The 27,479-nt window shown below is 42.4% G+C and overlaps 2 protein-coding genes across 2 annotated transcripts in view; one reads left to right on the top strand and one right to left on the bottom strand.

The window, feature by feature from the left end:
- The window catches only part of TTI2 (TELO2 interacting protein 2), a 17,671-nt gene extending 5,422 nt beyond the window's left edge, over positions 1-12,249 (top strand). The window contains exons 4-9 of the mRNA XM_054498045.2: positions 913-1,099; positions 3,492-3,584; positions 7,008-7,195; positions 7,371-7,514; positions 10,415-10,577; positions 11,638-12,249. Coding sequence (XP_054354020.2) covers positions 913-1,099; positions 3,492-3,584; positions 7,008-7,195; positions 7,371-7,514; positions 10,415-10,577; positions 11,638-11,742 — 880 coding nt within the window. The 3' untranslated portion in view covers positions 11,743-12,249. The remainder of the gene's footprint in view (positions 1-912; positions 1,100-3,491; positions 3,585-7,007; positions 7,196-7,370; positions 7,515-10,414; positions 10,578-11,637) is intronic.
- On the bottom strand, positions 9,720-27,479 carry MAK16 (MAK16 homolog). Its single transcript, XM_054498055.2, has 10 exons — positions 25,569-27,479; positions 22,376-22,425; positions 22,174-22,283; positions 22,005-22,069; positions 21,664-21,815; positions 20,463-20,517; positions 15,196-15,270; positions 14,128-14,244; positions 13,572-13,637; positions 9,720-12,491 (listed from the first exon to the last, which is right to left on the bottom strand). Exons 1-10 carry the CDS (start codon positions 25,581-25,583, stop codon positions 12,294-12,296), a joined length of 903 nt encoding a protein of 300 aa, XP_054354030.2. The 5' UTR covers positions 25,584-27,479; the 3' UTR covers positions 9,720-12,293.

The raw sequence follows: 27,479 nt of genomic DNA, 5'->3' as shown, positions 1-27,479 counted from the left end.
CCACTTGCTACTTTGTTAGCACTGGAGTAATGAGAGAAAAAGTATCTGTAACTGTCATTTTACCAGGAACATGGAGTTAAAAGGCTTGATTTTGAGTTTCGTGCTTCTATTTGTTGCTCTGAGTAGGACCAGATTAGACAGTTCTCTGAATCTGTTTGTTTCTAACATAAAGATAATATACTTGGCCAAGTGTGGTGGCTGACACCTGTAATCCCAGTACTTTGAGAGGCCAAGGCTGTCAGATCACTTGAGGCCAGGAATTTGGGACCAGCCTGGGCAACATGGTGAAACCCTACTACAAATATAAAAATTATCTGGGTATGGTGGTGCAAGTGTGTAATCCCATCTACTCCGGAGGCTGAGGCAGGAGAATCGCTTGAGCCTGGGAGGTGGAGGTTGCAGTGAACCCAGATGGTGCCACTGCACTCCAGCCTGGGCAATAGAGTGAGACTCTATTTCAAAATAAATATAATGTACCTATTACAAAGTAATTATTTTGAGAATTAGTTAAGTCGTGTGTACACTCACTTTATTAGCTATTAACAGGTGTTCAAGTATTGATTCGTTTCCTTAGTGTAATACTACTAATACATTTCCTTTACTCCTCCCTCCCTTCTCAACATACCTTCACCATCCATCACCATAAGTCCTTTATGTAGCTCTGGTTATAATTGGCTCCTTCTCATTGGATAGGCTTTAGACCCAAAAGCCCTGGGTGATTATTTGGTGTAAGTTATGGAAGTTATTTTAATCCAGATCTTAGAATGTATGATATAGAATCAAGAGTTGTCTTACGTGCGATGTATTTTTTTTTTTTTCAAAGACATGAAAATACTCTGTTTAGCTTGAAGTAGTTTTTTTTTTTGCTACTTATCACCATGTCACTTAATGTAATTCTACGTGTTCACTTAGGGAATCCTGGAAGAATAACCCTGCCATCAAACATGTTTTCTCATGGACTCTGCAACAGGTCACTCGGCCCTGGCTGAGCCAGCATCTGGAAAGGGTACTTCCTGCATCGTTGCTCATTTCAGATGATTATCAGACCGAGAACAAAATCCTGGGCGTACACTGTCTCCATCACATTGTGCTTAATGTGGTAAGCAACCTCTGCCTTGTCATCCGTGTTGACGGGACAGACAGAGTCATTCCTGGCTGTTCTTCATTTCTAGTAATGCTAAGTCATTCAACTTTACTTATTTGTATTTTCTCCTTATATTTTTCTTCTATCAACCTGGTAGAAGTTGTATCCTGTAAGTAATGTAATAACTAAAATGATAATTATAGAAGAAACAGGAAGGCATGGGTCATTATCAAACCGAATAACCAGATGTTGAGAACTGGTTAACAGTTGATTTTCTTTCTGTTTTTTTTTTTTTTGAGAGGGAGTCTCACTCTGTCACCCAGGCTGGAGTGCAGTGGTGCGATCTCGGCTCACTGCAACCTCCACCTCTCAGGTTTATGCAATTCTCCGCCTCTGCCTCCCAAGTAGCCGGGATTACAGGTGCGTGCTACCATGCCCAACTAATTTTTGTATTTTTAGTAGAGATGGGGTTTCACCATCTTGGCCAGGCTGGTCTTCAACTCCTGACCTCGTGATCCACCTGCCTCAGCCTCAGCCTCCCAAAGTGCTGGGATTATAGGCGTGAGCCACTGCACCTGGCCTACTTCCTTCCTTCCGTTCTTTTTTTTTTTTTTTTTTGAGACATTATCACTCTGTCGCCCAGGCTGGAGTGTGATCTTGGCTCACTGCAGCCTCCGCCTCCCAGGTTCAAGTGATTCTCTTGCCTCAGCCTCCCTAGTAGCTGGGGCTCCCTAGTAGCGGCCACCACACCCAGCTAATTTTTGTATTTTTAGTGGAAACGGGGTTTCACCGTATTGGCCAGGTCCGTCTCGAACTCCTGACCTCAGGTGATCTGCCTGTCTTGGGCTCCCAAAGTACTGGGATTACAGAGATGAGCCACCACGCCCGGCCTACAGTTGACTTTCAAGGAGGAAAACAAAACAAACAAAATCAGAACCTGAAAGGGACTATATCCAAATGTGGAAGCTATTACTCAAGGAAAATTTTTTTTTTAAAACTTTGTAGTATGGAGCTTTTAATATACACAGAAGTAGAGACAGCGGTATAATTAATCTCCATGTACCTGTAGGGGAGAGCCAGAGATCGCCTCCAACCCTGCCCCCCTGCCTTTTTTTTTTTTTTTTTTTTTTTGAGGCAGAGTCTTGCTCTGTTGCTTAGGCTGGAGTGCAGTGGTGTGATCTTAGCTCACTGCAACCTCTGCCTCCTGGGTTCAAATGATTCTTGTGCGTCAGCCTCTAGAGTAGCTGGGATTACAGGAACGCACCACGATGCCCAGCTACTTTTTTTTTTCTTTAATTTTTTGTAGAGGTAGGGTCTCACCATGTTGGCCAGGCTGGTCTTGAACTCCTGGCCTCAAGCGATCCACCACCCTCGGCCTCCTAAAGTGCTGGGATTGATTATAGGCGTGAGCCCAGCCTCAGCCCCCTTTTTATCTCTTAGTGGGCTCTTTTCCTGGATCTAGAAACCAAACTGACAACAGGCAGATTAACAAGAGGAAACTATACACATTTTATTAGTTTTACGTGTACATGGGGGTCTTCACAAGAGAGAATATTCTGAAAAAGTGGCCAAAGCAATATGCTTTTATACTTTTTAGACTAAGAATGATAAATTTTTCATCTTTTTTTTTTTTTTTTTTTTTTTTTTTTTACTACCCCTAGCCAGATTTTCTTGTCTTGTCACAAAAAATGACAGGACAAAGAAAATGTGGCTAGGGGCAGTACATTTTCCCTTTTTTTTGAGACAGGGTCTTGCTCTGTTACCCAGGCTAGAGTGCAGTGGCACAGTCATAGCTCACTGCAGCCTCAACCCCCTGGGCTGAAGTGATCCTCCCACCTCAGCCTCCCAAGTAGCTGGGACTACCGGCATGCACCACCAGGCCAACTAATTTTTTAATTTTTTTTTTGGTAGAGACAGGGTCTTGCTCTGTTTCCCAGGCTGCTCTCAAACTTGGCCTTAAATGAGCCTCTCACCTTGGCCTTCCAAAGTGCTGGGATTACAGGTGTGTGTCACCATGCTTGGCTCTAGGGTAGTCACTAGGAGATATATGGTTGTGGGTGGTGGGGGGATGGATAGGTGGAAGATAAAGGTTACTTTGTTCAGTTTATGTAGGTCCATTGCAGCCTTCAATTCCAAGTCTCTGTAAGGGCTGTTATCTTACCCTGGTATGGAAAGCATTACCCCACCCAGAGGAATCTTTTATCACTTGCTGCATGCAGAAAGAGACAAGTCAGCTCACCCTTTCTGAATCTACAGTTTCTGCAATATTTTCAACTCAAAACAATTATGCATATTTTGGGATGGCATGTTCTTCATGCTTCATACCCATAATCCAATTTCAAAGATAGTCAACATTTGCCAATCTTGGGAATCTATTCTTTTAATTTGATGATTTGTCTGGTTGCAGCCAGCTGCTGATTTGCTCCAGTATAACAGAGCCCAGGTCCTATACCATGCCATTTCCAACCACCTGTACACGCCAGAGCACCACCTCATTCAGGTAACAGTATGATTTCTTCATAACTGTGTCTGGATTCTCTGAATTTGAGTAGAAGGTTGCATTGTGTGAGTAGTAATAAGTGAGAGACATTTTCCTGCCTTGGAAAGTGAGGATGATGACTAAAAGCTGTTGCCAAGTTAAAAATATCTCAGCACCAAGCAGGCCTCCACATTCCTGAGTCTCCACAGACAAGACAGTGTTTTTTATTCATCTGAGTCAGTTGTATATTACTTTGGACTGGGCATGGTGGCTCACACCTGTAATCCCAGTACTTTGGGAGGCTGAGGGAGGCAGATCACCTGAGGTCAGGAGTTCGAGACCAGCCTGGCCGACATGCCAAAACCCCATCTCTACTAAAAATACAAAAAAATTAGCCGGGCATGATGTTGTGTGTCTGTAGTCCCTACTACTCGGGAGGCTGAGGCACAAGAATCATTTGAACCCGGGGGGCGGAGGTTGCAGTGAGCTGAGGTCACGTCATTGCACTCCAGCCTGGGTGACAGAGTGAGACTCCATCTCAATTAAAAAAAAAAAAGCCTGGCACAGTGGCTCACGCCTTTAAATCCCAGCACTTTGGGAGGCTGAGGCGGGCGGATCATGAGGTCAGGAGATCAAGACCATCCTGGCTAATATGGTGAAACCCCGCCTCTACTAAAAATACAAAAAATTAGTCAGGCGTGGTGGCACACGCCTGTAGTCCCAGCTACTCGGGAGGCTGAGTCAGGAGAATCTCCTGAACCTGGCAGGTGGAGGTTGCAGTGAGCAAGATCATGCCATAGCACTCCAGCCTGGGTGACAGAGCGAGACTCCGTCTCAAAAAAAAAAAAAAAAAAAAAGTACATTACTTTGGGACAGCTTTATGTCTGAAAAGATCTATTTTTATTAGTTTAAGTGTTCTGTTTTGCCTTATATCAGCACACACACTTGAAACTTCTTGCATGTTAGATATCGGAGTGTGATTTATTATTTCATCCAACAGACATGGTTCCAAGAGTAAATGAATCGCATAGGGATTTTTGGCTTTAAGATAAGCTTTGGAAAAGACATTTATGTAAATACGAATATGTACTTAGATGTCTACATATATATACAGTACAGAATGATAACTGCATTAGAAGAGGTTTGTATAAAGTGCAGTGGGTGGCCAGGCGCGAGGGCTCACGCCTGTAATCCCAGCATTTTGGGAGGCCGAGGTGGGCAGACCACCTGTCGGGAGTTCAAGACCAACCTGACCAACATGGAGAAACCCCATTCTACTAAAAATGCAAAATTGCCGGGCGTGGTTGCTCACATCTATAATCCTAGCACTTTGAGAGGCTGAGGTGGGCGGATCACGAGGTTGAGAGATCGAGACCATCCTGGCTAACATGGTGAAATCCCATCTCTACTAAAAATGCAAAAAATTAGCCGGGCATGGTGGCACATGCCTGTAGTCACAGCTACTCAGGAGACTGAGGCAGGAGAATCGCTTGAACCCGGGAGGCGGAGGTTGCAGTGAACCAAGATCACGCCACTGCACTCCAGCCTGGTGACAAAGCGACATTCCATCTAAAAAACAAATGCAAAATTAGCCAGGCATGGTGACACATGCCTCTAATCTCAGCTACTCAGGAGGCTGAGGCAGGAAAATTGCTTGAACCCAGGAGGCAGAGGTTGCAGTGAGCCGAGATCGTGCCATTGCACGCCAGCCTGGGCAACAAGAGCGAAACTACATCTCAAAAAAAAAAAAAAGAAAAGAAAAAGGTGCGGTGGGTATCAAGCAATAGGTAACTAACCAGGTTTGGGTTGACTTTAGGAGGTTTTGGGAAGGAGGTGATATTTAGCTTTATGAAGGATGAATAAGCAAAAGTTTCTTAGGAGGGAGAAAGAAACTCCAAAGACAGAAGAAACAAGTTATATAAAATTAGAGGTGGAAGCAACCTTGTTTCTTTTTTATGCCTTACTTCCCTCCTTTCCCCCTCCCCACCCTGCTGCCTTTATTTTTATTTTTATTTTATTTTATTTATTTTTTTGAGGTGGAGTCTTGCTCTGTCATGCAGGCCGGAGTACAGTAGCGTGATCTTGGCGCATTGCAACCTTCACCTCCCAGGTTCAAGCGATCCTTCTGCCTCAGCCTCCCTAGTAGCTGGGATTACAGGCAGGTGCCACCATGCCCAGCTAATTTTTGTATTTTTAGCAGAGACGGAGTTTTGCCATGTTGCCCAGCCTGTTCTCAAACTCCTGACCTCAAGTAATCTGCCCGCCTTAGCTTCCCAAAATGCTAGGATTACAGGCATGGGCCACTGCACCCAGCCTCTTTTTCTTTTTAAACAGTATTTTAAATACTGGGTATTGAGAATCCAGATTGTAACAGCCAGAAAGGCTGGGTTTCTTAACGTGGTAGAGAAAATAAATTTTAAAAAACCAAAACACCAAGAAAAAAACCAAAGGTCCCAGGAAAGTTAAAAGGAAGTACCTGAACCAAGCTTGTCCAACCCACGGCCTGCATGCATCCCAAGATGGCTTTGCGTGCAGCCCAACACAAATCTGTAAACTTTCTTAAAATGTTGTAAGATTTTTTTTGCATTTTTTTTTTTAAAGCTCATCAGCTATCGTTAGTGTTAGTGTATTTTATATGTAGCCCAAGACAATTCTTCTTCCAATGTGGCCCAGGGAAGCCAAAAGATTGGATACCCCTGGGCTAGACACTGCGACTTCAGAAAGTAGCATGGCCAAATTTGACCCAAATTTGGAACATCTTAGATTCTGCTTAAGAGCAGTTTTATTAAAAGTATGTATAAATATTGGCCGAGTGCAGTGGCTCACACCTGTAATCCAAGCACTTCAGGAAGCCAAGGCGGGTGGATCACTTGAAGCCAGGATGGTGAAACTCGGTCTCTACTAAAAAATAGAAAAGTTAGCCAGGTGTGATGGTGCACACCTGTAGTCCCAACTAGTTAGGTGGCTGAGGCACGAGAATCGCTTGAGCCTGAGAAGTGGAGGTTGCAGTGAGCCAAGATTGCACCACTGTCCTTCAGCCTAGGTGACAGAGTGACTCTGTCTCACCAAAAAAAAAAAAAAAAAAAGAAATGTGAAAATATCATGTATCACTAAGTCACTTAGACTTAGTGACATAGTAACAATAGACTTAGATTCCTAAAATCTGGGTTAAAGTCCCAGCTCTGCCATTTTTCCCATTTTATAAATTAGCAAAGAATGGTCGTGAGGAGAATGTATTGATTTGAGACTGTCAGATGGAGATTAAGAATGTAAAAAAGTTTGAAAATGTAAAGTAATGTGCACTTCATATATGATTACTAGTATCTTAGAATTTTCTGGTATGGACCGTAAGGATGGTAGATTAATGAAGTTCTAGAGAAGTTAGTGAGTATTGTAAATGCAAATGGATGAACTATGCAGCATCCTTCCATTCCTTCCTCCTAGGCTGTGCTCCTGTGTCTGCTGGATTTATTCCCCATCCTGGAGAAAACCCTGCACTGGAAAGGAGATGGAGCTCGACCCACCACCCATTGTGATGAGGTCCTGCAGCTGATCCTGACCCACATGGAGCCAGAGCACCGCCTTCTTTTACGCAGGACCTATGCAAGAAACCTGCCAGCTTTCGTGAAGAGGTGAGTCCCTGAGTTTTTATTTATTATTATTTTATAGAGACAGGATCTTGCTATGTTGCTTGAGCTGGTCTCGAGCTCCTGGCCTCAAGCAATCCTCCCACCTCAGCCTCCCAAAGTACTGGGATTACAGGCATGAGCCACTGCACTGGCGTCATATTTTCTCTTTCATCTTTAGGTTGGGGATCCTAACTGTCCGGCACTTAAAGAGGCTGGAGAGAGTCATCATTGGTTATCTGGAGGTTTATGATGGACCTGAGGAGGAAGCTAGGTTGAAGATACTGGAAACCCTAAAACTTCTCATGCAACATACTTGGCCCAGGTAATAGCAGCCTTAAGGTGCAAAACTCAGCTGATTTTCTCTTGAGAACTTGCTTGGATGTATTTAATACATTCAGTACAAAGTATTAAATGTATACTAAGTATTTGAATACCTCCCATTTTCACACACCTATAGGATTTTAAACTGAGAAAATGGCATTAGAAAGATAAAATATACTATAGTTACTTGAGGTGCTCATAGTTGACCCTTTTACCAGGTATCAGTTCCAGATTCTGACACTGTTAAATCACTTCTCTTTGAGACTCTAGCATATCTTTTTTTTTTTTTTTTCTTGAGACAGAGTCTCGCACTGTCGCCCAGGCTGGAGTCCAGTGGCGCAATCTCTGCTCACTGCAACCTCTGCCTCCAGGGTTCAAGTGATTCTCCTGCCTCAGTATCCCAAGTAGTTGGGATTACAGGCGCCTACCACCAGGCCCGGCTAATTTTTTGTATTTTTAGTAGAGATGGGGTTTCACTACGTTGGCCAGGCTGGTCTTGAACTCCTGACCTTGTAATCCACCTGCTTTGGCCTCCCAAAGTGCTGGGATTACAGGCGTGAGCCACCATGCCCAGCCCTTTTTTTTTTTGAGATGGAGTCTCGCTCTGTCACCCAGGCTGGAGTGCAGTGGCATGAGCTCAGCTCACTGCAACCTCTGCCTCCTGGATTCAAGCGATTCTCCTGCCTCAGCCTCCCGAGTAGCTGGGATTACAGGTGCCCTCCACCATGCCTGGCTAATTTTTTTTGTATTTTTAGTAGAGATGGTGTTTTACCATGTTGGCCAGGCTGGTCTTGAACTCGTGACCTCGTGTTCCGCCTGCCTCGGCCTCCTAAAGTGCTGGGATTATAGGCGTGGGCTACTGTGCCTGGCTATATAAGAATGGTTTAGATTGGTATTTTGCAGAATCCCCTTCTAGGTGCTGCCCCACAGGAAAAAAAAAAAATTCTGTGGTCAAATAGGTTGGGAAACCATACAGGTTGTACCTCTCTGGATTTAGAATGCGTATTAGAAGATTAAAGGTCATTTAGAAGTGTTGCAATAAAGACATTTGCTTAACTTTGTTAATCCTAATGTTCTTCAAATCTAATTGAGAGTAGAGTACTTCATAGCACATCATTTAACATCTGCAGAGCAGTGATCAGAATACCAATCTAGAGGCCGGGTGCGGTGGCTCACACCTGTAATCCTAGCACTTTGGGAGGGCAAGGCTGGTGGATCACCTGAGGTCAGGAGTTCAAGACCAGCCTGGCCAATATGGTGAAACCCCATCTTTACTAAAAATACAAAAATTAGCTGGGCATGGTGGCGTGCACCTGTAGTCCCAGCTACTCAGGAGGCTGAAGCAGTAGAATCAGTTGGACCCAGGAGGCAGAGGCTGCAGTGAGCTGTGATGGAACCAGTGCACTCCAGACTGGGTGACGGAGCGAGACTCTGTCTCAAAATATAAAAAAAATAAAAATTTAAAAAAAGAATACTAATGCAGGATATACTTGCTTGGAAATCATTCCAACTCTGGCTTGAGGTAGGTGTCAGGAACTGGAACCCAAACTGTTGAGTCAGCAGATGCATCTCTTGCATAGCTGAAAGTTGAATTCAGCCAGAGAATCTAGTGCCCCAACAACATAAAGTATCTATTCTGGACCATATTCTCTCACTTCCTTATAAATGTGCAAGGAATCCAGAGTAACATTCCCCCATGACAACCTTTCCCTTAGTCATACTGGTAACTAGGTTGCATTTGTTTACTATCTTTCTCCCTACTGAATTATAATCTCCAGGATAATGGAAAACCACATCTATTATATTCTCCCAAAGTATGCTCAGTACCTGGTATTAGGTATACAAATATTCGAAGAATGAATGGACTGGAAGAGAATGAATCAATGGATGAATAAAATCGCATCAGATTGTCAGGTCTTTAAAGAGCACAGACCAAGATTCCAAGAAGGGAGAGTGAATAAATGTAGGGAGGTAGAAAAGGAATATGTGTGTATGTGTATGAGGGGGTGGAGCATGGGAAATGGAAAATAGAGCCAATTATAAGTTGAATAATGGAGGGCTGAGAGGCACCCAAACCGTAGGAAAATGAGGGGTATTTAGATAAAGAGATGAAAACTTTTTTCTCCCAGTCACGCATCTGTCCATAAATATGATTTACTGTACATTTCACATTATAAGTTAAATTATTTTCCACCTTTCATTAAGGTTTTTTTAGGGTTTTTTGTTTATTGTGGTAAAAATACATACAAATTTTCCATTTTAAAGTGTACAGTTCAGTGGCATTAAGTATAGTCACAATATTGTGCAGTCTCTAGCATCGTCCATTTCTAGAGCTTTACCAAGGCGATGAAAACTTTTAGAAAGTTTAATAGTTACAAGTAAGTAGGCTGGACTTCACTGATGATGCACTAGGATCTGAAATTAAGTGACAGAAAATTCAACTTGACACTAAGTCCCAGAGGCCAAGCTCATTTCCCTCACTCTATAACTTCCAGGCCTAAGATGGCATTAAAGTTAAAGGATTGAGGGCTCTCTCCAAGCATAGTTCAGTTAATAGAGTTGAAAAATAAAAGTGTAGGCCCTTGGTTAGGGGAGATCCTGGTTTCCTCTTCTCAGCCCATGAAGGAGCTGTTGCTTACAGTAGGACCAAGCTTCTGGAAGGAAGAGAGCAGTGTGGCAGAGGGGGTGTGTGTGTGTGTGTGTATAGGCAGTATGCTAACAGGAGACTTGAGGGTAAGAAATCTAGAGGCCGTCTTTGGTTCTGTTTTTAGGTCTTTTTAACGTTGACCTAAGTTCCTTAATTTATGAAATGATAGCTTTCCACTTGACAGTCTTTGAAGTCTCTTCCAATTTTAATATCCAGATTTAGAGTATGAACATAGCTTTTCTTCCTGATTCCAGAGTTTCCTGCAGACTTGTGGTCTTACTGAAGGCTCTCTTGAAATTGATTTGCGATGTAGCAAGGGATCCAAACCTTACACCTGAGTCTGTTAAGAGTGCCCTGCTACAGGAGGCCACAGACTGCCTGATTCTCCTGGACCACTGTTCTCAAGGACAGGTAAAGGTAAGGCAGCCTGAAACTTGGTTTCAGTTGGGCCTCATTATCCTTATGTAATTCCTATGATTGATTATAGTTTACTATGTATGTGCCTGACCAAGTCTGGAAGTGAACATGGAGGGTTTTAGGTCTCCATATGAGCCCTCTAGCCTCAAAAGAGCTTGATCTTTTTTCTTATTCATCTTTTAAAGCTATTCAGAACCATTTAAAACTAAAGGCAGGAGGATCAGCACATGTCACTGGGGCTAAGGACGAGACAGAATGGGCAAAAGCATTATGATGAAAAGTTTGTAAAATTTAAGTTCTGTTCTAGTCTTCTGAATTAAAAAAAAAAAAAAAGTAAAAATAATGGGCTATAAGCTTCCAGAAATAATAACATAAATAGAGCATTTCAGATGTTTCCAGTTTTTTAGGGACAGCCATCTTTTAGGTAGATGTTTTTCCCTATTCTTAATTTATCTACATGGAAATTCTTCCTTTGGTTTCATATTCCACAAAAGTTAACTTCTCAAAGCCACAGCATATAATAGCTGTGTACTTCTATGTATTTAATCAACTATTGCCTCATTTCTTACCCCTTTTAGAAATCTTTAGTTGAAGACTGAAGGTAGCATGAAAAGAAATTCATGCCATAACTCACTGGACAATCTACCCAGCAGGAAAAAAAAATTCATATCCTAAAAATATGTAGAGATAGTATAAATTGTTATTTTACCAGTTTATTCAAACTATTTCATCTTAGCTCTTTAATCTTGGGCAGTTTTCAAGCCCTAGATCCAACTTAATTTGCCTTGGCTGGAATTCTGCTGTTTCATGAGCCAGCAGGAGATTTGCAAGCACATTAACACAGTTTTTAAAGTAACACCTTCAATATATAAGAGCTATATAAATTTAAAAATAATAATAAAAAACCAACTAATACCGATTCTGTTTAGTGACCTGTCCCCGAGTGTCATCCATTCTTTCCTCCTTTGAGTATGATACCAAGAAAGAAGAATCAAGCAAAAGGGGAAAAAAGTAATTTTAAAAAAAAGAAAATCAAAGCCTGTTTGGTTTCATGTTTCAGGGTCTCCTGGCCAAAATTCCCCAAAGCTGTGAAGACAGAAAGGTGTTGAACTGTATCAGAAAAGTGCAGCAGGTTTCTGAAGGCGCTCCCTACGATGGAACTTAAGATTTGTATTACTTTCCCAAGAGGAAAGGATTTTCTTCCCATCCCAATTTGTATGAATGGAGTTATTTAAGAAAAAAAGATATTTTTACACGAAACTTTGTAAGGGAAAGCTGCTTTTTCCTTCTTTCTTTCCTTTTACCTCCATAAGAGTAGGAAAAGTAGAACAAGAAAAAATTGAACTCCTTCCATTTCTAAATAAAGTTTGGGAGAAAAAAGGACACCAAGGAATGTAGCATTTAAAATTTAGAAATATTTACATCCGTCATCTCATCCCAGATTCAAGAACTCATCTGTTATATTTCTCAGGCACAAGCCGTTACTTCAACACATAAGCTATAAAAACACTCTTGTTCACAACTTAGCTTTCTTCACTCACTCCAGATTTCTTGCCCCACTGACGTGGCATAAATAATAAAAACATAAATATTGTGTTCAATACAACACAAAAGAGCAAAACCTGGAGGTGTGTATGTGTTTAAGATAAAAAAATAAAAAAAAAAAAAGAAACAGTTCTGCATGTTCAGTCCTGGGTATAAATGCTGAAAGGGAAATCACGTAGTTTTGGCCTTGGCCACGGGCTCTGTCTCCTGCTCATATTCTATTTCCACATAGGCTCGTTTTCTCTGCAGTGGTCCTCTCAAGGGCGTTTTGCCTTTGTGTTTCGCACTAAGGGCCTTTTCTTCCTCCTCCTCACTGGAGGATTTACCATCCTGATCTTCATCACTGCTGGCATCCAATTTATCCATATCCTAATACGGGGAGAGAAAAGATAAAGGAAGAGGGAAAACACTAGATTTCTCCAAACTCCCTTCATTGTCCCCTCAATTTAGAACAGACTAGGGCATTGATTTCTCTATGTCTGTGTTCAGAAATCATCCCTTTCTTTAATTTTTTTTTTTTTTTGAGACAGGGTCTTGCTGTGTTGTCCAAGCAGGAGTGCAGTGGCATAGTCATGGCTCACTGCAGCCTCAAACTGCTGTAGTCAAGCAATCCTCCCACCTCAGCTTCCTGAGTAGCTGGGACTACAGGCAACTGCCACCACATCCAGCTGAATTTTAATTTTTTTTTTGAGACGGAGTCTCGCTCTGTCGCCGAGGCTGGAGTGTAGTGGTGTGATCTCAGCTCACCGCAAACTCCATCTCCTAGGTTCAAGCGATTCTTCTGCGTCAGCCTCCCAAGTAGCTGGGATTACAGGCATGCACCACCATGCCTAGCTAATTTTTGTATTTTTAGTAGACACGGGGTTTTGCTATGTTGGCCAGGCTGGTCTCGAACTCCTGACCTCACGTGATCCGCCCACCTCGGCCTCCCAAAGTGCTAGGATTATAGGTGTGAGCCACCGCGCCTGGCCATGATTTTTAAAAAATTTTAGGCCAGGCCCTGTGGCTCACGCCTGTAATCTTAGCACTTTGGGAGACTGAGGCAGGCAGATTACCTGAGGTCTGGAGTTCTAGACCAGCCTGGCCAACATGGTGAAACCCCGTGTCTACTAAAAATACAAAAAATTAGCCAGGTGTAGTGGCACATGCCTGTAATTCCAGCTACTTGGGAGGCTGAAGGAGGAGAATCGCTTGAACCTGGGAGGCTGAGGTTGCGGTGAGCCCAGATCGCGCTATGGTACTCTAGCCTGAGCTACACAGCGAAACTTTATAGAGATGAGGTCTCACTATGTTGCTCAGGCTGGTCTTGAACTCCTGAGCTCAAGCAATCCTCCCATTTTGGCCTCCCGAAGTACTGGGATTATAGGAGTGAACCACTGTGCCTGGCCACCTCCCTGGTTTTTTTTTTGCTGCAGGCCAAAGGACAATCTTTTTACCCATAAAGCTCACCTCAAAATCACTTATGTCACTCTCATCTACCTCATCATCTTCGACAAATTCTCTTTTCCCCACATCCTATAAATAAAATATAACTGTTAGGTTCAGAATACATAATGAAGATTCAGATAAGACATCTAACTAAGTACAAAATAACATAATGAGAACCACAGTCTGTTCACTAGGCAACGAAAATTTAGTTCTTCCTAAGTTTAATGCTTCTGAATTTTAAAAATTTTAGGGCTACCAGATCATTCTTATTCTTGATTTAAATTATTAGCAATAAAACATCCTCATGATGGTTAAAAACTAGATACAGACAGGAAAGGCTTTATAATTTGTCACCTTGCAGGAACAATGTTAGAAGACCAATAAATTAAGACTAAAACTGTTAATGGTTTGTTGGTTAGCCTGAAGAACAGAGCAACCAGTGCTAAACCAAAATAAATCACATGAAAGTAAAAAGAAGACATATCATTTTTGGTTAGCAGACTAAAGATGATATTCTGTTTCTCAGTTATATACAAATAGTATCTAGTAGGTTTGGCAAAACAAAAACAAGACTTACTTCCTCCTCATCATCATCATCATCTTTTTCCTCAGCATCTGAAGAGTCACTCTCTGCCTCCTGTTGTTCCAGGGCCTTGTCGAAGGCATGAATGGGGAAGTTGTAGATGTCGCCATACTGAAGAACATGAACACAGATTGACTTTAACTACATTTGGATATTACACTTGAAGTTCCACTGTCTGTGGAGAATATTATTTTTTCCTCAGTGATTAAATCAGAATACTTAATTTGATGAGTAATATTTTTAAGTGTAGAGCCAGCAGTGTCTTAAAAAAGCATGTTCTTTTGAACATTTAAATCATCTGTAGTTAGTACCAAATAGGTAACTTCTATGGAGTTACATTTTAAAATAATTTAAAATATAATAGTCTATAAAACCCATGCATTGGAAGGGGAAATAATAAGGAAAAAGCATACTTTAGTCATGTTGTCTGTATAAACAACACTAATTTTTAAAAAGAGAACAAAAACTTATTTCAAAGAGCCTTAAAAGACTAGGGTAATATGCAGGAGAAGCAAAACCCCATGGCTTTTATACAGAAATCTAGAATTGTTGTCTTGGGGAATGGAGTTGAGAATAATGGCAAAAAGGGAAAGGTCTCTTATAGTAAATGGAGTATCAAGGGTAACCAAAGCATTTTATGTGCTTGCATTAATTAAAATAAGGAAGCCAGGCCAATATGGATTTATTTTATTCCAGGGATACAATTCGAGTGGTCTTCATATCATGTTAAAACACATTTCCCAGCCAGGTGCAGTGGCTCACGAGGTCAGGAGTTCAAGACCAGCCTGGCCAAGATGGTAAAACCCCGTCTCTACTAAAAATACAAAAATTAGCTGGGTGTGGTGGTGGTGCCTGTAATCCCAGCTACTCAGGAGGCTGAGGCAGGAAAATTGCTTGAACTCGGGAGGCAGAGGTTGCAGTGAGCCGAGATTACGCCACTGCACTCTAACCTGGGCGACAAAGCAAGACTCCATCTCAAAAAAAAAAAAAAAATTCCCAATATGTCTTAGCAACATACTACCACTTAAAATTTCAGTACCCCAAAGCTAATGGCTTTCTCACCGTATCCTGTTTCAGTCTCTCCAGTAATTCCTTCTCAATGGCATTGTCCAGCTGAGCAGCTATTAATGCCTTTTCCTATAAGGGGGAAAGAGCAAATCCATTTAATTCATCAGTGCCCATTATTCATCTTATAAAAATGGAAGAAACTACCAAGTTGTTTATAAGAAAGACAATGTAATTATTTCCCCTCCTTGCTACTACTGGCTTTTGCCTCTCCAACCAGATAGATTTCTTCTTCTTTCTCTTGTAAACTTTCTTGGGAACATTTGCATTTTGAAATTCCTATGGTTTTGTAAACAACATTCTAAATTAAATTCTAACACAGGCTTTGACAGATACAAAACATGTAAGTCTATATACATTTAAGTGTCTCAGAAATAATCTAGCAACTCTGGAGCCAGGCTTTGTAAAAGCTGAGAAAAGAGAACAGAAATCTTCATTCGTTTACATTTTCTAAAATCATGCTAGATTCCATGTGACAAAATAGGTAAAAATCTCTTCCTCCAGTGATCTCTCATTGGAGATGACACATGACATCAACCTGTACTACCACACAATAGCCCAGGATGGTGCATTAATTTGATAGTGAAAGTCATAGAGGGTTTGAAAGTGTTATACCTGTAAGTTATGTTAGAATGATTACCTAAAACTGTGTAGGGACACATGGAAAATTAGGTGGGCGTGGTAGCGGGCGCCTGTAGTCCCAGCTACTTGGGAGGCTGAGGCAGGAGAATGGCGTGAACCCGGGAGGCGGAGCTTGCAGTGAGCCGAGATCGTGCCACTGCACACCAGTCTGGGCAACAGAGCGAGACTCCATCTCAAAAAAAAAAAAAAAAAAAATGGCTACAGCAATGTTCCATGTTATTCTCTAGAGTGGGGTGTTTACACTTCAAGGGTATCCGCTGAAGTGCAGGAAGAAAATATTCAAAACTTCCACGTATCTCTTTTTCCTTAAAAAATTAAACGTCATTACTACTTTTCTTGTACACTGACATTGGTGCCTTGACTCTGTCTATAAGGTAAATAGTTGTGTGTCAGATACAGTGAGCCAGATATCTCAAGGGAGGAATACTGCACATACGGCTTGCAAGTGGTGGTCTCACTCGTTTATTTAGACGACTATTTAACTGTTTATGTTTGCTTAGGTAAGTAGATTCATAGATGACACTGAATATTCTGCCAAAGATAGTAGTTATAAAAGTATGCTGGTTATCTAATGGGTTAGTACTTTTAAAAGTTGTAGAACCAGGCTGGCAAGGTGGCTCACGCCTGTAATCCCAGCACTTTGAGAGGCCGAGGTGGGTAGATCACCCGAGGTCAGGAGATCAAGACCAGCCTGGCCAACGTCGTGAAAACCTGTCTCTACTAAAAACACAAAAAATTAGCTGGGCAGAGTGGTGTATGCCTGTAATCCCAGTTACTCAGGAGGCTGAGGCACAAGAATTGCTTGAACCCAGGAGGTGGAGGTTGCAGTGAGCCAAGATGGCGCCACTGCACTCCAGCCTGGGTGACAGAGCGAGAGTTGTAGAACCTAAAGATGATCCATGCATTTTTCACAAAAAGAAAAATATTCCAAATTTGCCAATCTTTTTATGTAACCCAGTAGACGTTTTTAAAAATAAATACACTTAATCTGTCTCTTCCAAACAAAAGCAACATTTTAGTAGTTTGAGGAAGACAATTGTTTTTTGAAAAAACAAACTTGTTCTGTGAACATTGTGAAAAGAAAAGTGATTATATCTACATATGGCACTGCTGAAAACATGTCTCCTATAAAAATTGCAATCACACACTTTAAAAACGTGGAAACAGAATATTGTAATTCATTTAAAACGCTTCCAAATCTACATTTTTCAGAGGGTTACAAACTCAACTGGTGAAAATAGAAAATATTAATTTCTTCTGAAAGGTTTGTAGGAACACCTGTTTGACAACTAGAGATGAAAACTCACTAACTGGACTTGAAAAAAAGCCGCTCCATAACTGATGGAGCATAATGAAAAATTAAAGTACTTAAGACCACCTATCAACAATGCACTTCTCTACAATCCCTCAGTTTTGACAGCCCTTCAAGACAAAATCATACTCAGCTAAGAAGCAGACTTTTGTTTCACTACATCACAATTAGTTATAATACACATTGTATTATTAGTGGAAGTATATATGTATAATAACATTTATAGCCTGTAATCCCAGTACTTTGGGAGGCTGAGGTGGGTGAATCACCTCAGGTTGGGAGTTTGAGACCAGCCTGGCCAATGTGGTGAAACCCCATCTCTACTAAAAATACAAAAATTAGCCGGGCGTGGTGGTGCATGCCTGGAATCCCAGCTACTTGGGAGGCTGAGGCACAAGAATTGCTTGAATCCAGGAGGCAGAGGTTGCAGTGAGCTGAAATTGCACCACTGCATTCCAGCCTGACAGACAGAGCGAACCTTTGTCTCAAAATATTGATAAATAACATTGGGGAGTACGTGTTCAAAAATTTTATTGAGGTGAGCACAAGTTTGCAGACCAATGATACAGATTTTAGATACATAACTGTGATTAATGGGGACAGAAGCATCAAAAGAACAGCTATCCCTATCAAAATACCAATGGCAAATATAAATATCAAAAAAAAAGAAAAATACCAATGACATTCTTCACAGAAATACAAAAAACAATCCTAAAATTGTTATGAAACCACAAAAAATCTAGGATAGCTAAAGCTATCCCAAACAAAACAGCAAAAAGAAAAAAAAAACAAAAAAAACAACAAAAAAACAAACCTAGAGGAATCACATTACCTAACTTCAAATTATACTATGGACCTATAGCAACCACAACAATATAGTAATGGCATAAGAACAGACACAGAGACCAATGGAACAGAATAGAGAACCCAGAAACCAATCCACACACGTACAGTGAACTCATTTTCGACAAACATGCCAAGAACATACACTAGGGAAAAGACAGTCTCTTCAATAAATGGTGCTGGAAAAACTTGATCTCCATATGCAGAAGAATGAAACTAGACCCCTATCTTGTGCTATATACAAAAATCAAACCAAAATGGATTAAAAAATCTAAGACCTCCAACTATAAAACTACAAGAAAACACTGAGAAAACTCCAGGTCATTGGTCTGGGCAAAATTTCTTAATATCCCACAAGCACAGGTAACCAAAGCAAAAATGGACAAATGGGATCACATCAAGTTAAAAAGCTTCTGCACAGCAAAGGAAACAACAAAGTGAAGAGACAATCCACTGACTGAGCAAACTATCCACCTGACAAGGGATTAATAACCAGAATATAGGCCAGGTGCGGTGGCTCACGCCTGTAATCCCAGCACTTTGGGAGGCTGAGGCAGGTAGATCACCTGAGGTCAGGAGTTTGAGACCAGCCTGGCCAACATGGCGAAACCCCATCTCTACTAAAAATACAAAACAAACAGCCAGGCATGGTGGTGCACGCTGGGCATCCCAGCCACTTGGGAGGCTGAGGCACAAGAATCGCTTGAACCCGGGAGGCAGAGGTTGCAGTCAGCTGAGATTGCCCCATAGCACTCCAGCCTGGGTGACAGAGCAAGACTCCATCTCAAAAACAAAACAAAACAAAATCCAGACTATATAAGGAGCTCAAACAACTCTATAGGAAAAAATTCTAATTATTGGATTAAAAAGTGAATAAAAGGGCCAGACATGGTGGCTCACATCTGTAATCCCAGCACTTTGGGAGGCTGAAGTGGGTGGATTGATTGAGCCCAGGAGTTCAAGACCAGCATGGGCAACATAGTGAAGCCCCGTCTCTACAAAATATATAAAAATTAGCCAGGCATGGTGGCATGCACCTGCAGTCCCAGCTACTTGGGAGGCTGAGGCACGAGAATCACTTGAACCCAGGAAGTAGAGGTTGCAGTGAGCCAAGATCGCACCACTGCACTCCAGCCTGGACAACAGAGTGAGACCTTGTGTCAAAAAAAAAGGAAAGGCAGGGGGCAGGGATTGGGGAAGCAAAAGATTTGAGTAGACGTTTTTCAAAAGAAGACATACAAATGGCAAACAGGCATATGAAAAGGTGTTCAACATCATTGATAATCAGAGAAATGCAAATCAAAACAACAAAATATCTCACCCCAGTTAAAATGGCTTTTATCTTTTAAAAGACAGGCAATAACAAATGCTAGAGAGGATGTGGAGAAAGGGAACCCTTGTGCAATGGTGGTGGGAATGTAAATTAGTACAACCACTAATGGAGAACAGTTTGGAGCTTCCTCAAAAAACTAAAACTAGAGCTACCATACCATCTAGCAGTCCCACTTCTGGGTACAGACCCAAAAGGAAATTAGTATATCAAAGAGATACCCACACTCCATGTGTGTTACAGCTCTGTTCACGACAGCCAAAATTTGGAAGCAACCTAAGTGTCCATCAATAGATGAATGGATAAAGAAAATGTGGTACTTATGCACAATAGAGTACTATCCAGCCATTAAAAAGAATGAGATTCTGTCATTTGTAACAACATGGATGGAACCAGAGGTCATTACGTTAAGTGAAAGAAGCCAGGCACAGAAAGACAAACATTGCACGTTCTCCCTTATTTGTGGGATCAAAAAATCAAAACAATTGAACTCATGGATATACAGAGTAGAAGGATGGTTACCAGAGGCTGGGAAGGGTAATGGGGGTGGGGATGATTAATGGGTACCCCCGCTAAAAACAACAGGAAGAATGAAATAAGACCTAGTATTTGCTAGCAGCACAACAGGGTGACTATAGTCAATAATTTAATTGTACATTTTAAAATAACTGTAAGTATAACTGAACTGTTTATAACACAAAGGATAAATGCTTGAGGGGATGGATACCCAATTTTCCATGATGTAATAACTCACTGCATGCCTGTATTGTATTTCACTGCAGAAATTCCATTTGATTAGAATGCTCAAAATCTACTAAAGGTTTTATGTAGTATGTAAAATATGCAACATCAAAATTCTGAATTCTGAAATATTTGACCACAAGAAATTTAGAAAAAGGAGTTGTGGATTCTTTCTGTTCTCCGTTACATATATCCCCAAAGCACCCATACTTTAACCTGTGCTGAAAATCATAATCTTAAAATATGAAAAATCAAATGTCTTAGGCAACTAATAGTTATCTATTAGTGAACCATTATCCAAGGCCTGAACAGTTTACATAAATGATGGTGACTCAACCTATAAGAGCCCCCCAGAAAGAAAATGTAGAAGGTATGAATATCACAACAATAAGTTACCTCTCTTCTTTTCTCCCTACGCTCCACCTTCTTACTCAAAGGAACAAGTTTCCTCCTAAGGGAAAGAAAATATATCAGAAAATCCACTGTCAAGTGCTGTGTTCCTTTTTAAGGATGAGAAGAAAAAAGGATTGGAATTGGTGACTAAAATGGAAGTCTACTCATGTGCAGGGCAGGATGGCTGAGCTTCAGGCATTCACGGAGGCTAGTGATTCAAACAAGCCTTGGAGCCCAAGGTTGGTGCTGTAGGGCTCAGCTCAATACAGCAAGATACACTAAACGCTTCTAGAAAGTTAATGCTATAAAAAGTCATATTTTTACATATATTTTAATCTGGCCATTTTTGTTTAGGCATTCTGGGATTCTCAGGGCATTCGCCATGCTAAAATTAAGACTTCAGTGAACTAAGAAAAAAGAATTTTCTGTCGAAGTCTGACATCATCTCTAGCATTCTCTGTAGGTCACAATCAAAAAGCATTAGGGCCTAACAGTCCTAGAGAAGGTATTCTGTTAATTCTGGGGATTTCATGTCACTTTTAAAAATTAGTTTTCAGTGAATCCAGAGTAAAGTTCTTACATTCCTGTATATTCACATGTCTTAGATCATTTTCAAATCTCTAAAGTTAAGATTCCCTCGGGGGTCATAGAGGAAATTTTCTGAAGGCTGGGCATGGTGGCTCCTGCCTGTAATCCCAGCACTTTGGGAGGCTAAGGAAGGCAGATCACTTGAGGTCAGGAATTCTAGACCAGCCTGGCCAACATGGTGAAACCCATCTCTACTAAAAATACAAAAAAAATTAACCGGGCATGGTGGTCCATGCCTGTAATCCCAGCTACTCGGGAGGCTGAGGTGGGAGGATTGCTTCAACAGGGGAGGTGGAGGTTGCAGTGAGCTGAGATCGCACCACTGCAAATTCCAGCCTGGGCGACAGAGTGAGACTCCGTCTCAGCAAAAAAGAAAATAAAATTTTCTAAAAGATTTTCAGACGAGGAGGGTAATAATCAAGTTGTATTCTACTGTTTTAAAAGTCCTGCCATATCAAAGGGCACACCTTTAGTCTAAGCTAAAGTTTCTTCTTAGTACATCATAACAGACTCCACGAAGTTGAACAGAAAGCCCCGAAGTTTCACAATTTCTCAACTTCAAAACAAGCTCCATAAAAAGATAGATTTAAAAATAATGAATGATCCAAATACTTACTGTCGCTTTAGTGTAAGTTTTCTAATTCGAATTAGGTATTGGGTGATCTTGGTGAATCTCTGCTTACATTTGTGTCGAATGAAACGGGGCCAGTAAATCAGATTTTCATCTATTTGCTCCAGTGCTTTCTCATAGTTTTTACTAAGCCGGACCTACCAAACAGAAAAAGGAAGTTTGAAGGGCAAGTGTAAATGATTCATTAGGTTTTCACTGTCAGTGACACCTATGGCCTAATGAGGATGGCCTCAAAAGTTAATGGTCATGGAATTGGGCATCATGGTCAAGCATGTGGCTTTGATGCTCTTGATCAGCGGTCACTGTAGTTTTGTTGTAAGGCTTACCCGTTCCCAGAGACGCCGAGGAAAAGCTGCTCGTTCTATAACCTTCATATACAAGTAGCACTGTCCTGAGGATAAAGTAAAATAACTTTAGTCTTATTTACAGAAACTAAAGAACATCCCTGTAAAAGCTGTGGAGCAGTTCTTCTAGAAGTTAAAACTGGGGAGTTACCTTTCTCTTCTTTAATAGTGGCATACTGACTATTTGCCAGGGGACAGGATGACCGATTACACAGTCCAGTCAGGCTATATTCGTTTCGGCAGAAGCTCTGAGTCTTGGTTCTAGAATGGGAGAAAAGAAACAAAGATTATAAAATGGGTTGCCAAAGAGGCAACTGAAGGAATCTTTGACCAAGTTGTAAATCAAGACTCACCTTATTTTGAAGGAACAAAATTGCTTGTTTCCTAGTGTATCCCAGATAACCTGCAAGACACAGTAAAAGCCCATTTCAAATCCTCTGCCCGAAGAGATACTATATTAATTCAAGAAGGCAATGCCCAAGGACAGGAATGAGAGGAAGAAATGTTTTGTAAAATAGCCTGACTTGTTTACTTTTTAAAATACAAACAGCAAGGCCGGGCACGGTGGCTCACGCCTGTAATCCCAGCACTTTGGGAGGCTGAGTCGGGCGGATCACCTGAGGTCAGGAGTTTGAGACCAGCCTGATTAACATGGAGAAACCCCGTCTGTACTAAAAATACAAAATTAGCTGGGCATGGTGGCGCATGCCTGTAATCCCAGCTACTCGGGAGGCTGGGGCAGGAGAATCGCTTGAACCCAGGAGAGGGAGGTTGCGGTGAGCCGAGATTGCGCCATTGCGCTCCAGCCTGGACAGCAAGAGTGAAACTCCGTCTCAAAAAAAAAACAAAAAAAACAAAAAAACTCCAGCAGATTCTTATAGAAAAGCTAAATACAGATGAGCAATAATCATAACTCCATTACCCAGAGATAAAATTTCATTACTATTTTGTAAATATTTTTCCAGACTTTTTTTGACACACTCTGTGAAATCACATTTTATATACTTTGTAACTTTCCTTTTTTACTTATGTTCATTATCCATTATTAAAGGCTTCATGGGCCGGGTGCGGTGGCTCACACCTGTAATCCCAGCACTTTGAGTGCCAAGGCAGGCGATCACTTGAGGTTGGGAGTTTGAGGCCAGCCTGGCCAACATGGTGAAACCCCATCTCTACTGATACAAAAATTAGCCGGGTGTGGTGGCAGGTGCCTGTAATCCCAGCTACTTGGGAGGCTGAGGCAGGAGAATCGCTTGAACCCAGGAGGCAAAAGTTGTGGTAAGCCGAGATCACGCCACTGCACTCCAGCCTGGGTGACAGAGTGAGAATCCATCTCCAAAAAAAAAAAAAAAGGCTTCATGGTATTAGATTTTTAGATATACATACCATAATTTTATCTCATTGAGGGCAAAGAAAACTATCTACTGCTCTCCTCCTGTACCTAATGTGCTCTTTATTCACTCAGCATTATATACTTAATTTATGTAAGGCACTGATATCTCCAAGTCCTGACACACAGTAGCCACTTAAGTATTTGCTGAATGAAAGAAAGTATACTCTTTAAAGAGTCTGTCTATCTAGTTAGGGGAAAGATATGTAAACAAAGTGTCACAAAATAGCAGGTCTAAAGGCCACAGAGCATGCATAAGAGTATGACAGCCTTTGAGTGTGCTGCCTTGAGGAACTGGGGTAAAAAAGCTTTACCACTGTTAAAGGAAAAATATGAAGAGGGAAAAAGAATAAAACACACTTTAAGAATTTTATAGGTGTGTCTGGTGGGGGATGGTAGGAAACAGGTAAGAAGAATAAGGGAGCTCTTTTAGGCTTGTGGCTTTAAGTATCATCTCTAAATGGATGACTCCCAAATTGTTATTTCCTGGTCAGACTTCTTTCCTGAGCACCAGATTTGTATATGACATTTCTTCAATATCTAAAAGGCAACATAAATATTAACATATCCACAAGGAGTTCTCAATTCCACATCCCTCATAAGAACAGTCTTCCCTAGAGTTCCCCCACTTCAATAAATAAAATCACCACTGAACTATGTATTTATATCCCAAATCCTTTGATTTCTTCCTTTTCTTCACTTAATCCATCACCAAAGTCTTGTCAATTATACTGACGTAACAGGTCTCAAATTCATCAATTTCTTTTCATCTCCACCATTAAATTACTACCTTAGGCGAAGCCACTTTCGTTTTTAAAAAAATTTATTTACTTTAGAGATAGGGTCTCTCTGTCACCCAGGCTGGAGTGCAGTGGTGCCATCATAGCTCACTGCAGCCTCGGACTTTTCAGCTCAAGTAGTCCTTCTGCCTCAGCTTTCGAAGTAACTGGGACCTCAGGCGAGCACCACCGCGCCCGGCTAATTTTTTATTTTTTGTAGAGATGGAGTCTCACTTTGTTGCCTAGGCTGGAATCGAACTCCTGGCCTCAAGCGATCCTCCAGCCCCAGCCTCCCAAAGCGTTGGGATTACAGGCGTGAGCCACTGTGTCTGGCTTGAAGCAACCTTTGTCATACCCTAGTCTCCTTGCTTTCATTTTTTCCCTCCAAAAGTCCTTCACACAGCAACTAGACAACTTTTCACAAACATAGATCATTAAAAGGCCTAAAAACACTTCCTACAAGATTCTGCATGACCTCGCCCTGGCAAGCATATCTAATTTCATTACCTGTCTTACATTGTCACTTTGATGACCCTTATATTCATTCTCTCATATCTTCAACTCTTTGTACTTCACTGTTCCTACTGCCTGGATTGCTTTTTCCTCAGCTCCTCAGTGACTGGCTTATTCTTATCTTTTAGATCTCAACTCAAACATCTTCTGTTCAGAGAAACCTTCTCTTAGTACCCCTATCTGAAGTGTCCTTCATCATCTCTGGTCTTTTTTTCATAGTATGATTATATAGTGTAATTGTTAATTTATTTGTTCACTTGTTTACTGTGTCTCCCCCACCAGTGTTCCAGGAGAGGTGGGGCATTTTTTCTGGTTAACCAGATCCTCAATAATTACCACAATGCCTGGCACACTGTAAGCACACTGTTATTTCTCCAACAAAAAACTCAATGAATGAATCTAGGATACTTCCGAAATTATGACTTAGGCAGAAGTAGAGCAAATGTAAAGAAAAGCCTAACACAGGAAACGCAGATGGAAGAGTAACGCGCACATGGATGAGAAAGACGCTTAAACTTGGAGTCAACTTCGCCAAATCCCCTGCCGCCCCCCACCCCAAGTCCGGAGCTGACAGCTGACAGCATGGCGCGACGTCCTGCATTGGTAGGCACGAAGGACGGGACACCTCGACCCCATGGGCTGAGATGACGGAGTCCAGTGCTCACAACCCGGCCGGGGCAGCGGGCAGGAAACCCCTGCTAGACACGCCTGAGAACCCATGTTGGAAAATCGGGGTTCCGGAAGCCTCGCATCCAGAGCGGCACGAGGCAACAGACCCGCTGCGTACGCGTTTTCTAAGTGTCCGAAAATGGGCAAAATTCCCTGCGCAAACCGCGGGTATCAGAACAACCGGAGGAGACTCACATCATCCGACTGCATGGTGTCCGCGGCTCAGCGTGCAACTTCCGGCCGGATCGCGGGCGCAGACATGCTCCTTCCGGGAAACCAGTTCCGGAACGCCCAGCCTCACATATCTCGAGAAACGCTGAGACTCTCGGTGCTGCGAAGCGTCCCCTGGCAGTCTCGCCGCCGCGTGCGCGCCTCCGCGTCTCTACCACGCTGGCGTCTGCGCGCGCTCGCCCGCAATGCTGGGCTTGTTCACTGGCGCTGCCGGGAGCTGGGAACCCAGTTGGGACCCAGTGCGCTCCGCAGGAGGCAGGACCCGCGCAGGCTGCCGAATCCTGGAGCGAGGGGACCGCGGGGGTCGGGCGTGCTTTCCTAGAGCCCTGTTTGTGACCGTTCATGAGGATGGGACCCCTCCCTGTCAGGCTTCCCCTCTGCTGGGAGAAGGCTGGGGAAAGGTGCGGGCGGCGCGGCGGGGCTGGGTCCCCGCTCCTCCGAGTCCCCCAGGCCCCAGCTCGCATCCAGGCCCCGGCCCTGCCCCTCAGACCCTGCCTTAGCCGCTCCCCACTCCCATGTTGGGTGCGGCACCCGGTCCTGACTTTAGAAACTCAGAACTTGAATTCCGCCTGCTTTGAGAAACCAGTGACCAGATGGAAAGAGCATTCCAATAATAATAAACACCTGTGTCTTCCTCATTGCCTATTTGAGACAACAAGCAAAGTTGATAAGGGAGGGAATATAACAAGAAGAAAAGTAGAGGTCTAATAACCCACAAAAACAAATCTGGAAGCCTAACAGCTGTTTTCCGCCAGGGGAAAAAGAAAATCTTTACTAGTTTGTATCGTATTACAGAAGAAAGACTGTCGGCAGGGCCGGGCGCGGTGGCCCTCGCCTGTACCTCAGCACTTTGGGAGGCCTAGGCGGGCGAATTACCTGAGGTCAGGAGTTCCAGACCAGCCTGGACGACATAGTGAAATCCAGTCTCTACTAAAAATACAAAAATTAGTCGGGCATGGTAGCAGGTGCCTGTAATCCCAGCTACTTGGGAGGCTGAGGCAGGAGAATCGCTTGAACCCGAGAGGCGGAGGTTGCAGTGAGCCGCGATCATGCCATGGCACTCCAGCCTGGGTGACAACCAAAACTACCTCTCAAAAAAAAAAAAAAAAAAAAAAGGAAAGGAAAGAAAGACTGTCAAGAGGCATTTGAACCAGAGCAACTCCACCTTGAATAGGGGCTGGGTAAAATAAGGCTGAGATCTACTAGGCTGCATTCCCGAGGGTCAGGCCTTCTAAACCACAGGATGAGGTCAGCGCAAAATACAGGTCATAAAGGATGTTGCTGATAAAACAGGTTGCAGTAAAGAAGCTGGTCAAGACCCACCAAAACCAAGATGGCAATGAGTTTGACCTCTGGTGGTCCTCACTGCTACACTCCCACCGGCGCCACAAATGCCATGGCAACATCAGGAAATTACTCTATGATCTAAAAAGGGGAGGCATAAGTAATCCGCTCCATGTTTAGCATATAATCAATAAATAGGCTGGGCTTGGTGGCTCACACCTGTAATCAGCATTTTGGGAGGCTGAGGCAGGTGGATCACCCGAGGTCAGAAGTTCAAGACCAGACTGGCCAACATGGTGAAACCGCATCTCTACTAAAAATATAAAAATTAACCAGGCGTGGTGGTGGGCACCTGTAGTCCCCGCTACTTGGGAGGCTGAGGCAGGAGAATCACTTGAAGCCGGGAGGCAGAGATTGCAGTGAGCTGAGATCAAGCTGCTGCATTTCAACCTGGGCAACAGAGCAAGAATCAGTCTCAAAAAAATACATGAACAAATAGCGATAAAATTGGGCAACCAGCAGCCCTCGGTGCCGCTCTGCCTATGGAGTAGCCATTCTTTCATTCCTTTACTTTTTTAATAAACTTGCTTT

Source organism: Pongo pygmaeus, chromosome 7, assembly GCF_028885625.2.
Source record: "Pongo pygmaeus isolate AG05252 chromosome 7, NHGRI_mPonPyg2-v2.0_pri, whole genome shotgun sequence".
NCBI lineage: Eukaryota > Metazoa > Chordata > Mammalia > Primates > Hominidae > Pongo > Pongo pygmaeus.
The sequence above is the reverse complement of the archived record's forward strand: the minus strand, read 5'-3'. Positions and strand labels throughout refer to the sequence as shown.